The sequence below is a fragment of the Lupinus angustifolius genome, chromosome LG02, assembly GCF_001865875.1.
Source record: "Lupinus angustifolius cultivar Tanjil chromosome LG02, LupAngTanjil_v1.0, whole genome shotgun sequence".
In the NCBI taxonomy this organism is placed as follows: domain Eukaryota; kingdom Viridiplantae; phylum Streptophyta; class Magnoliopsida; order Fabales; family Fabaceae; genus Lupinus; species Lupinus angustifolius.
Genome location: NC_032010.1, coordinates 9,698,117 through 9,711,791, shown reverse-complemented (window position 1 = coordinate 9,711,791; position 13,675 = coordinate 9,698,117). Strand labels below are relative to the sequence as shown.

Here is a 13,675-nt window from a genome sequence, read left to right as displayed (position 1 = left end):
CTTACAATGTTGAATAGATGTAAATTCACAGCACAATCTTAAAGGAGTGTTGTTAAATAGAAATCATTCAAGCTAGTGCTAATTCAATAACGCTTTTTCACGCTTGTGCTATTGAAGTTATATCTGCCTATACACGTTAACAGCGCTTGCTTTAATGAGCGATGTTCATGATCTTCCGCCTCGTTTTTAGCAGCGTTGTTCTAGCAAGCCTGGTTGAATGACCGTCATTAATTGTGATATCTAGGATAGTGAATTCCTAACTTAACATTTTTTTTTGGCATTGTTGGATGTTGATAATAATTAATCCTATTGATAGACAAATGTATGATTTTGATTCATTATTTGATGATAATGCAAACAAGTACCCTAACATGAAGGAAAAAATAACTAGATAAATAGTGGATTTGGATTAGAATATAAATGGGTTCCACTAACCCTTTTGGCGGTGATGGCGCATCCATTAACCGCCCTCCTGTATTCAGTGGTGAAGGATATGCCTACTGGAAAATTCGCATGAAGATCTTTATAGAGGTCATCGACTCGGATATTTGGAAATTTCATAGTCCACGAGCCCTTCGTTCCACAGCATCTAGTGGATGATGAAGCGAAAGATAAACCGAAAAGTCTATGGACCGGTGATGAATGCTAAAAGGTTCAGTATAACCTACATGCTAAAAATATCATCACATCGTCCCTATCATATGATGAGTTCTTTTGGTTGTCGCAGTGTCAAAGTGCGAAAGAAATGTGGGACACTTTGCAACTGACTCACGAAGGCACTAGCGAAGTCAAGCATGCCAGGCTGAATGCCCTGACACATGAATTTGAGTTGTTTCGTATGTAACCGAGTGAGTCTATCAGTGACATGCAAAAGTGATTCACTCATCTAGTTAACCATTTAGTTGTTTCGTATGTTACCGAGTGAGGCTGAATGCTCTGACACATGAATATGAGTTGTTTCGTATCTTACCAATCACCTAGGAAAACCTTTCCTACGATCCAGCCCCAACCAAGTGTATGACACCAAGAGACGACTTTCCTTGTTACACAAAATACAACAAAAACAGAGTAATGTGAAGCACTAAAAGGCTTAAATGTTACAATCAAGAACAATCTAAAAACCCTATACAAATCTCTCAATTACCAAGAATATGTATAAGATCAGAATCATGAATAATATGCAATTTCTATCCTTAAGAAATCTCTAAACAGTAATGAAAGAATCATGCAAGAACACGATAGGATGATTGACTATATGAGTGAATTGCATTCGTAAGCCTCCTACTGCTTCATCTTATATAGTTAACCATTTATTTGCTTTACATATAGTTAACCATTTAGTTGCTTTACATTGGCTTCAATTTTAGTGAAGAAAATCTCTCAGATCAGAGGAACCCTAAACAAACGAGTATAAAAACATTGTTGCAGGTTGTTTCTTTCCTTTATCTCTTTACTGTTTTAACTAGCTTTTAATTGCCTATTGTAGCTGATAATTTGGATATAGTAATACTGCAATATAAATATCATTTATGTTCAAAAATATATGCTATATCATTTTTATATAATCTGTAATTGGCTGTGTAATTGAGCCATTCGGAAACTTTCTGCTAATTGTGGTTTAATCTATTAAGGCAGCCCTTCAATCGGTTAACTGGGTGATTTTCCAGAATAGGGCTTTGGTGCCAAAAGCGGTATTTGGGAACCGCGACACCTATTCAACTCCCCTTCTAGGTGTATTCTGCCACTGATATCTAACATATAGAAAACAAAAGTTATTAGATGCCCAGTTAATCGATTAAGTGTCCTTTTAATCGATTAACGGGTTGTAGAGAACGATTAAGAATAACTGAATTCTATTTTTCAGTTATCTGTTAAAACTGATTTCACGTTAGTCGATTAACGCCTTGTGTAATTGATTAACATACATATTTTCCAGTTAAGAGATTAACTGGTAAACTACCTATATGTTATGCTTATCAACTATACATACTTTACCAATATATTATGCCTAAGATGCACAAATAACATGTATGATTAATGCATGAACATATAATAATCTAGATGGCATGTCTCATGTAAATGATTTGATTATTTTTAAGACTTGTGAGTTTTGCACCTAGGTTTACCTAACCTAAACTCAATATCTAGGACACACATCTAAGACTCTAAAAGTGACTATTGTAAAATCCTAGTCTAGATGAGATCCTTGAGTCCATGGCATGTTGATTTGTTGAGTCATCTTCAAGCTTTCAATAAATCATTGTCTTCATCAAAACATAGGTAATCTAATAGTGCAATACTTTAACACTTTGCACTTTTAAATTCAAGGAAATATCCTGAAGCCCAGCGTCATGACCATTAAGCAAATACCCATCCCAAATGACTGGACTGGTCCTATTATTAAATACTTATTACATGGAGATCTCCCTGCCGACTAGAAAGAGAGACAAAGGTTCCTCCAGCATAGCTTCTAGTACACATTGGTGCAAGGCTCTTTGTATCAATGGGGCTTTTCCACTCCAATGCTCAAATGTCTCGTCCCCAATAAGGCACAATATGTGCTCTAGGAGATCCATAAAGGAAGTTGTGGTCACCATCTTGGGGTGACCTCTCTAGCAAAGAAGGTGCTACGGGTGGGCTATTACTAGCTAACCATGGATAAAAATGCCTTTGAGTTGACCAAGAAGTGTGTAGCGTGTTTGTTTGCCAACCTTCACAAGGCCCCACCTAAAGAATTGACAACCACTATGACCCCTTGGTCGTTCTGTAGGTGGAGCATGGATATTCTGGAACCCTTCCCACCAGTAGTCGGGCAACTCAAATTCCTGATAGTAGCGGTGGACTATTTCACCAAATGGATAGAAGCTGAGGCATTATCAACCATCACCTCAGCAAACATCCGAAAGTTTGCATGGAGCTATATTATCACTCGGTTCAGTATTCTGGCCACTATTGTAACGAATAATGGTACAAGTTCTCAAATAGAAAGTTTGACGAATTATTATTCGGGCTACATATTTAACAACATTTTGCCTCATTTGAGCATCCTCGTACTAATGAAAAGGCAGAGGCGACCAACAAGGTCATCCTAAAAGGAATAAATAAGAGGTTGGATGAGACCAATGGGGTTTGGCCCGATCAACTACACCATGTCCTTTGGGCCTACATAACAACTCTTCATTCTACTACTAGAGAGTTACCATTTAATCTCACCTATGGCGTTGAGGCCATGATACCGGTAGAGATCGGTGAGCCAACCAAATGGATGTTACAATTCGATGAGGCCGCCAACTCGACTATCTTGAGACACAACCTAGACTGGATTGAAGAGAAAAGGGGTTTTTCCCGGATCAAGGAGGTTGCCATCAAAAGGCGAACAATTGATAAATGCAATGCTTCAGTAATCCCCATAGATTTTGAAACCGGAAATTTGGTCCTTCAAAGAGCAGGCATCAGCTAAACCAAAGGAAAGCTAGCACCAAACTGGGAGGGACCTTACTGAGCGGTTAATAAAATTGGTAAATGTGCCTACAAGCTTGAAGATTTATCAGGAAAGGAGATCCCCTCAAACATGGAACGTAATGAACCTCTGAAAATTCTTTTCTTAATACATAATAAAACGATGTAATGTTGACCCCTTACGTGGTCGGACAACCTATGTAATCCAAAAAACATATATGTTAATGAAGTATTATGCATTTGTTTCTTGGCAGACGTGGCGAAGGCGTGGATCTGTCCCCCTTTGATAGTGACCTATCTCTAAAAAATCCAAGCACGGACCAAGTCCCCTTGGTATCCAATCAATCACCCCTCGAAGGTGTAGATCCGTCCTCCTTTGACGGTTGCCTATGCCTAAAAAGTCCAAGGCGTGGACCAAGTTTCCATTGGTCTCCAATCAATCACCCCTCAAAGGTGTGGATCCATCCCCCTTTTATGGTGGTCTATCCCTATAAAACCCAAGGCATTGACCAAGTTCCCTTGGTCTCCAATAAATCACCCCTCGAAGGCGTAGATTTGTCCCCCTTTGACGATGGTCTATACCTAAAAAACCCAAGGCGTGGACCAAGTCCCCTTGGTCTCCAATCAACCACCCCTCGAAGGCAAAGATATGTCCCCCTTTGACGGTGGTCTATCCCTAAATAATCCAAGGTCTGGACCAAGTCCCTGTGGTCTTCAATCAATCATCCCTCGAAGGCATGGATCTGTCTCCCTTTGATGGTGGTCTATCCCTTAAAAACCAAAGGCGCGGACCAAGTCCCCTTAGTCTCCAATCAATCAATCCTCCTTGAGGGCACAAGTAGTATCCGCCTAATACCGACAACCATTCATCACAATCCAAGCAATCATGACCCTAACTCGATTACATTGCATTAGTCTGGGCAATAATTACTTCAGAATTAATTGGTCTACTTCATTTGCAATGATTCGGGCATTAATTACTTCAGCATTTCTTGGTCTACTTCATTCAACAAGGGGAGAATATACAAGATCCGATCAATTACATGATAGAAACAATAACAAAAAAGAGGAGAAATAAACAATTAAGCTTCCCCACCACCCCTGGCTGGAATAGGAAGCGTGATTGGGCCATCATCCTCATCGGTAACCAACTCACTCTCAAAGTGACCCCGGCATCCATCCGCATCCAGGAGCAGTCAAAATCCGGGAAGACTAAGCGGACTTGGGCAAAAGCATTTTCCCAGCCCGCATTAGTTGTCGTGTCAGCATCATCCTCTAGCTTCAGAAAGGCCGCCTTCAATTCAGCCAACTTCATGCCCACCCGGACAACTTCAGTTTGGGACAACTCTTCCCGACCTTCCGATAGCTTCAACTTGTCTCCAAGTTGAAGCTTCTCCTCCTAAGCTATCCCAAGGCGGTCAACTAGAGAAGTCAACTCCCGTTGGGTGACTCCCAGATTCTCATGTGTTGACAAGGCAGCCTCTGGAGCATCTCCGAGTTGGAGTGACATGGTGGAGAGTTGTTCGGTCGCCGCCAGATTCTATCCCTCCAATCTCTTCAGGGCTTTAGCATATTTTTCTTTAAGTTCCTGAAGCTCGCCTGATTGCTGCTCCTAAAGATTGGCCATGGCCTTCTCCCCAACCCGGGTGGCAAGCACCCCTGCACCCTCGAAATACTTGTCCACTGAAGTAACCAAGACCCTGGCCTCCGGGTCATCCTCAACAGTTCAGTCAGGGGCATGCTATCCATCGTCTCCCGGATGCCCAAGTTGATCAATGCCTCCTTAACCGCCCTCGGGATGTTGTAGCTATACCCCTTCTTGGAAGGAGTCGATTTCCCCTTGCCCGCTCCAGCAGCCTTCCCTTTTCCAGGCCTTTCTTGGGGAGCAGAATCCTCTCCAACGGCAGCAATAGGGGTGGTTTCCAACAAGGTAAGATCGACTAAGTGAACTGGGTTGGCATAAGAAGAATAGGGAGGGTGGATTCAGGGCCGGAGAGGGGACTCTATCCCAATTCAGTAGATCACCCATCTTCTCTCTAAGGGTGGCAATCTACCTGGGTGGCCCCCCGGATCGGGGCGATGAGTTGTCCATTCCCTTCTTTTCATTGAATGTTTCATCGCCCTAGACAAGCCCATAGCACTCGATGGCCATCCCCTCCTCGATCCAGACTAGCATCTCATCTGCCATCTCCCTTTCTCGGTCATCTAGCTGTTTGTAAAAGAAACTGAAGGAGTCAGTGGGCTTCATATGAATGCCCATATTCCAAGAAAATGGGAAGAGGGGTAGACTGTCGGGGCCGAATGCCCATGTATGGCGGGATCCTCGAACCTCTACACGTAAAACGTCGGCCTTCCAATTCTAAACGGATCCTTCAAAAGGATGGAAGAGTGCGCGGCCATTCATGGACTAAAGAGACATCCATCCTTGGCGGCTTTCCTTGTTCTCGTCTTTATTTGTACTATGGGCCACCCTGAACATCTAAAAAAACAACCAGATGGTGCAAGATCGTTCCAAGACCTCATAAAAAATCTTGAATGCCCAAATAAAGCCCTAGGAATTCGGATGCAGTTCGGAAGGGGCCACTTGGAGATGTTGCAGCACCTCAACGTACCGCCAGCAAACATACTCGTACATATAAAAAAGCCACCAATTTTGATTTTCGAGGAGTATGTTTTGGCAGACCCATTCTTAATCACTAGGGGCATACTAGAGGATATCGTTCGTCGGGTGGGTAAGCACGTCCACAACGAGACGCCTAGGTGGGACAAAGAAAGTGGGAGTACCTAAGACTTTGCAGTCAACCCACCAATATCTAGAGTTGGGGCCTGCCATACTCTCCGGGATTGTGAACTGGTCGGCACATTCAGCAAAATTCGTCCCTATGATCAACCTATCACGAGAAGAAGCATCAGATTCCAAATTAGACATGTCATCGAAGACCAGAAGCCACTTCTCATAGAAAGTTGCCTAGTCCATCACAATAGCACCACTACCGACCTTTTTCATCCTCAAATCATGTAATAAGGCCAACAATGAGAGTTGTTTTGGTCGCCTCAATGCAGACCAACTATTACCCGAGGCAGAAGCGAGACGAGCTCACCGATGATGACAAGAGACCAGCATAGTGAAAATGGGTAGAGGCTCGGACAAGATCTCCACCTCATCAGAACTAGACTCCTCACCGAGCATAGTAAGACAAAAAATAATCTAATACAAGAAACAAAATGAAAAGAAATTACCGAGTAATGGAAGTCGAAAAATCTGGAAGAAATAGAAAGGATGAAGGGGATGAACCCCTATTTATAGGAAAAAAGTTGGACCCAGGCCTCCCTCGTGGCGCAATCCGAGGACCCATCGTGGAGGTCCAAAAGCAAGGAATTCAAAACGAACCGACGCATCGTTTGAACACTTGAGGTCCTCATCTGAAGCATTGTCGAACCTCCACTTGTTGGTCAATGATAGACCATCTTCATGTCCTACCTCTATGCCTAGAAGCTAATCGCATGGACAGTCCTAAAACTACAAGTTGACCCTGGTCAATGAATCCGAACAAAACCTACACATAATGGTCGCTAGATAGCCCTTTGAGGCCTCCTGAACATTCTGAGTCTACCAGCACGCCCAACTTTCGGCTATACTACTAGATTGAGGACAACTGTTCCACCTCAGGTAAATTGGATGGATACTCGCCCAAAATATCCCCTCCCCTAACCGGCCAAGTCCAGACAGCACTTACTGCAAGTATCATTAATACACATCTGCAAGCACTATTGATGCACCTCTGACTCGCCATTAATGCACCACTGACGTTTCACCTACTACACCACCTAGAAATCGTTCCTGCCTCCGATAGATCGATAGTAGCAGGCTTGCAAGATGGTTAAGAACAACTTGATATATGCCTAGCATACACCTAATATACGCCTACCATACTCCTACTGTATCTTCTGAATTACAACCAAATAAAGCCAGTATGTCATATCAACCATCTCAAACTCTATAAATAGGAGGCTCTCATATAGGAAATACAATTAAGATCACATTCTCTCATTTATTACTTGCATTCATTACTCTCTACTATCATCTCTCTCATATTTACTCTCAATCACTCTCATCAAATCTCATACTGACTTGATCGTTGGAGAACCTTTTCAGGTACCTCCACCGGCAGGTCCGAGCTCCGTTCTAACCAATCTCCAGAAGCAAGCTACTCATTCGGGTTCTCAATTATGGCCATATCCAATCAACACTAAAGAACATTTACTAACCATGAGAAAACATGATCAGAAGAATCAATAAATCTACAATGAACATGAAATGGTTGATGCTAAACTAAGTACATGATCCAATTTCCTTTTGAATTATGAGAACCTTGAGGTAAAGTATCTCCTTGTACCAGGAGATAACATATCCTCTCAGTCACTAAAAGTAAGACATGCTGTTTTGTTTAGTTTTAAAAAAAATATAGAAAATAATTAAATATAACACATGTCATGATAATTTTAGTGGCTTAATGAGATAATTTTTCTCCTTATATAATGAGATAATTCATTTTATTATTTATATTCCATACTAGAAACCACATGAAAGATGTCTGAATTTTTTTCATAAAATTTTAAAAGATTCCAGTAAACCATAGCTTAGTTGACATTCCCAAAGAGGCAGGTCAAAAAACCTTTTTTTATAAAATGTTAAAAGATTCTAGTAAATCTGATGCATTCACAGAAAAAACAAGTAACACTCACATTGGTAGGATTCATGGATGGCCCAATGTAAGGAGATCCAACCATGACCAAAGCTATGGTAGATATAGATATCAACAAAATCTTCACTAACTGACTACAAGGGCCCTTGAGGATGATTAATCTATCTTATATACTTATACTTACTATCAATATTATATATCTATATCTATACTTCTATATTATATATAAAGGCAAAATATGGTATAATTATCATCATAGACTAATTTCCAATTTCCTATTATGCCCTTAACATTTTTAATTTATACAAAGACAACCATATAATCCTATAAAACTACCATTATCACAATAAACACTTATCTCACATTAAATTAGACATTATAATAAATAAATAAAATTATAACATAAAATATACTCAATACAAAAAACATTATAGTTCTCTAAAATGAAGTATATCAAACTTGAGTACTTAATAAAAATACTTAATACCATAAAAAGAAGAATGTGGATCAGCAGATACAAAATATCTATTGACTTGCTTATGTTAATAAAGGAGACACAATTGGCCTAATTTTTTCCCTCTTTGACTCTTTGTATTTTTATCGGCTTATAAATCAAATAAAAAAATTAAAAGGATTAAAACTTACTTATATCCCCTTTTCTAATTAACATTCTAGATGTTATTATAAACTATAAAAATAAAAGCTACCATCTAGAATCTCTTTTAAGCAATAACATTTACATTATCAACCCTCTAAAAATAAAAAAGTAGTTATATATACCAATGATGTTAAAGCAATGGAACATCAAATTAGTAAAGGTTTCATTTTAGGTTTGACCAGCTTAACTAATTAGGTCGGACTCTCGGACCAGAAGACATTATAACTATAAATAAATATATTATACAAATAAGAATGTAAACCGATTAAAATTTAAAATAAAAACTAAAAAAATATATTAAAATTAATCAATTAGACAAATAAATATGATGGACCATGTCTATTTTTTATTTTATTAAAAATTAAATCGTAAGCCCAATACCAATGGCCCAAATCTATTAAACCTATCCCTAAAATTGAAAAACAAAACCTAAGATAACAAGTTAACTACTACATTGTTGCACACATTTGGGTTGAACAGGTTTATAACTTTGTTTAACATTTTTTTTTCATCATTATTCTTTATGTCCCTTCCCCGTGTTTCAAAACAAAACATCAGAAAACATTTTTCCTTTCACATCTCTTCACTATTTTTCATTAATCCTGATCTATGTTTCAACCATTTTTATAAATTAATTTTTTTTCTTCAGTTTTTAGTTTTTAATCCAAAACATGAGTTGAAAAGCCTGACTTATTCTGGTTATTACCGGTTCAACCCAATTGAACCGTTTTCTGAACGGCTCAAAACTATCTAATAAGGAATTTGTTCAAGACATGAAAACGTGATTGTTCTTGCAATCTGTCAGCGATTGGACTGGTCCAATTGGCCTGTCTAGGCTGCATAACATTGATATATACTATAAAAAAATATATGCATTAACATTATATAAGTTGTATACACTACTATTTATGTCATCCAACATTTATATTTAATCACCATTGACTTTTCAAAATAAAAAATAAACCAAATAAATAATGAATAATGTGTTGTTTATATATCAATCTTTACATTAGTAATATATAGATATTACAATTTATATACTAATGCAAAGTTAGTCCATAAATATGCCTACGTGTACAAATGTAACCTAGTCACTTATAAATTAGTCATTGATAAGAAAATTGTCACCAAGTGAGACATGTCACCTAAACATATAGGAAGTTTTTGTAGTATAATTTTTAAAAGAATTGTAATTTTTCTAAAAATAAATCTATCATTATCACTGATAATAAATTTATATATTTTACTATTTTAATTTATTCCAAATATATAATATTAGATTATTGAATTAAAAATATTGTTTAATATGCACTGTGCCTTTCAAAACGATGGTATATATAATATGAAGTAATCCCGTTCTTTTAGTTGAAAGGACAAAGCTAAATACTTGAAAAAAGTAGTTGTATTTCTGAAAACTCATTTTGCCCTAATGATAAATAAAGAACAAAACAAAAATCTAGCCAGTTCAAAGTGAAGATCGATATTCCTTGTTCAATTCTATTCTATTCATTCTATTATTCCAATTCCATTAATATTATTATTATTATCAAGATATGACAAAAGGTAAAAATGTTCTTAATAACTAGCTTGATGCCTAACACTTAACGGAAAGAACAAAATCTTAAGGCATATTCATGCTTTCTTCTGTTTCTTTTTGGCATCTGGTGCGGGAAATACAGCACGAACTAACCAAGCAGCCAATATTGCACCAACGAAGGGGCAAATCCAGTAAACATAGAATTGTTCCCATGTGTTGTGCTTGTTATTTAAGTATGCCCAACCAAAGGCCTGCAAAGACATCAATATGTTACTAACCAGGGGAAAGCATGATCAGAAGAATCAATAAATCTACAACGGGCATGAAATGGTTGATGCTAAATTAAGTACACTTTCATGCGAACCAATTTGCTTCTGCATTATTTATATTGCATACTAGAAACAAGATGAAAGATGACTGACAAAGACATTTTTTTTCGTAAAATGTTAGTAAATCTGATGCATGCAAAGAAAAAAGAAGTAACACTCACATTGGCAGGGTTCATGGATGGCCCAGTGTAAGGAGATCCAACCATGACCAAAGCTATGGTTGATATAGATATCAACAAAATCTTCACTAGCTGACTACGAGGGCCCTTGAGGATGATTAAGAGAACAATAAAAGTAATCACAAATGTCAACACTCCTTCAGCAACAGCCCCGGTATGTAAGTCAACTTTCAAAAAAGGTCCCCCCAACATGTGCTTGTATTCCTTAGGAATCACCTCCGTAATTGCAATAGCACCAGCAGCAGCGCCAAGAGCCTGTAAAAAGAACACCAGCTCAAATTCCATAGTAAGATATGGATCAAACACTCCTAAATTCAAATTTTTTAGCTTGTTGTCCGAGTATTCCACGGATTTAGCTGTGGGATTAACCCTCCACAAAAGCCCGAACACGATGGTTAGCCATCGCTGTTATATATGTTGACTAACATTAGCAAAATTTTCTTCGTCCACAGCTGCTACAGATTAAGGTTATGGGAGTCACCTAATTGCACTGTCAACGCCATTGCAGCCACATCAGCAGCCCGTCCAGAATGTTAACATTTTGGAAGTCTTTGAAACTACAACCTCTATTTAAAACCTTGAACATTAGCTGAAACCAATGATTTAAATTATGGACCACATCTGATATGGTCATAATATTGTGGTTGCGGCCACCGCTACGACTGCATCACACCTAGGGATGGCAAAAAATCGACCAGTGGGTATTCATTGAAATACCCATAACAGGTACCCACAATAATAGTTTTGAGTTAAAATGGGTTTTCTGATACTCGCTTTATGAGTACCTGCAAATTTATAAATTAATTTTTTATATAATATAGTATTTTTATTATTTGAAGATTATATGTAATATGTTTTTTTATTATTTCATAATAAATTATACATGTTTAACCATGGTCATAAATTTATCATATACATATCATATTATTCATGTAATAATTATTCTTACATATTAATTATTATAAGTTATATATAAATATATAATTAAAATAAAACATGGGACTCGCAAATAGCTGCTAGCGCACAGGTAGCCGCAAATATTGCGGGTTTGGGAATAGGAAAGCATTACGTGTGCCCGCCTGCCGCACCCGTTGTCAACCCTAATTACACCGTAACCGCATCTCGGACAACGTTCAAGCAACATCAAGTCGTATCAAATTCTAAAATACTTTCTTAAGTAAAAAAAATTCACACTGCAATGGTCGCAATTCGTGTCGCGACGACCACAACAGCAGTAAACGCAACAGAACCATAATCGCAACGTTAACCGCAATTTACATCATTGAGTAAAGGTTTTTGCAAGAGGGTCACTCCAGGAATTAAACCCATAGTTCAGCAAGGTCACAGTTCTTAATTCACAGTTCTTAATTCACATCCATCCAAAACTCCCTCAAAAGATTCAAAGTTAAGAGATCAGAGGATAAATAACAATTATTATTTTTTGGTGTAAAAGAAAAAATGCCTCCAAAGAAAAAAAAATAGTGGATAAAGCAAAAAAAAGTTGATTTAACAGCACCGGAAAGCAACCGTCATAAAGCAAAAAGGAAACAAAGACTTCAAACCTGTGCAGGAAAACGGAGAGCCATTGAGATGAGAGTATCAGAACCCAGACCAACAACATAAAAAGAAGATGTGCCTGTGGGGTTGAAGCTGGCACCACCCAATGCATCACCAATGATGGTAAAGATAAAGACAAGCGCAAGGACAAGGAAAGCAGTGACAAAAAATGAAGGGTAAGCAAAACCATTGTATGAAATGTTCTGAACATCAAGTGCTTTAGTTATGGCACTAGTAGCTATCCCCAACGTGGAAGAGCATAAGACCCACAAGAAGGTCATTACTGCATCTCCAATTGCTGCTTTTATAGCATTTGCCATCTTTGCTTTTGGATCTCTGAAACACCAAAGTTGTAAAAGGGTGCACCTTTTTTCCTTTTCTTTTTTATAATTTGGGTTGATTTGATTTGATTCGCCCTCTGATGATACCACTGACGATGGTGAAGTTATATATGGACCAGTGGGGACAGCAGAGGGAGAAAGGAAAAGAGGGATGTCTTTGTATGAATGAGGTTAAGAAGAATAAAGCATGGACTTTTGATATGGTTAGTAGACAATGTTGAAGATAGTGGTCGTGATTCACCTAACCAGCTTATTTTGGAAGATCGAGAAAATGGGACGAGATAAACTATATTAGTCACCGCCACATGTCAATTTTCAATTCAATAGGATGTTTAGGGAATAAAGTTAGATTTCTTATTAAAATAAAAATATAATTTTTGTATAAATTAAAATATATAAATGTTATTATCCTTTAATTTTTTGTATGCATTTCTATGTAACTAACCTCTTCCGTAATATTTAACTATTCTTGTTCACATTTAATATACTCCAGTTAGATGGCACAAATATTGAGCTCGTTACTACATGTAAAAAAGTATTTCCGGTACCTTGGGTGTTTATGGACATTTTGATCTAGTAAGGTTTATCCCTTTTTATAAATATTAGTATGATTATTTTTTTTGTATATGGACTCGAAGTTAATCTGATCTTAAATACATATCGAGCTAGTTTTTTTATTTTAAACTCGACCATAGACCCGATTAATTATAATATATAATTTTTAGATAAACTATTTTTAATATTTTACTTATTATTATGGATATTTAATTTGAGCTGATATATATATATATATATATATATATATATATTTATTGTTAATGATGTATATATTATGAAAAATTAGATAATCAATGATACATTTGACCAAAGATATGTCATTAATTTGTAAACAATTGAATAGAAACATAT

The 13,675-nt window shown here is 37.5% G+C and overlaps 1 protein-coding gene across 3 annotated transcripts; it reads right to left on the bottom strand.

Moving 5' to 3' along the window:
- Positions 10,311-13,010, bottom strand: LOC109335412 (aquaporin SIP1-2-like). Of its 3 annotated transcripts, none has more exons than XM_019571551.1 (4): positions 12,814-13,010; positions 12,431-12,760; positions 10,851-11,123; positions 10,311-10,611 (listed from the first exon to the last, which is right to left on the bottom strand). In XM_019571551.1, exons 2-4 carry the CDS (start codon positions 12,743-12,745, stop codon positions 10,456-10,458), a joined length of 744 nt encoding a protein of 247 aa, XP_019427096.1. In that variant the 5' UTR covers positions 12,746-12,760; positions 12,814-13,010; the 3' UTR covers positions 10,311-10,455. The 3 variants fall into 3 exon arrangements, with proteins under 3 accessions (XP_019427096.1, XP_019427092.1, XP_019427098.1); XM_019571547.1 differs by having other exon boundaries at positions 12,431-12,767; positions 12,816-13,010; XM_019571553.1 differs by having other exon boundaries at positions 12,431-12,765; positions 12,824-13,010.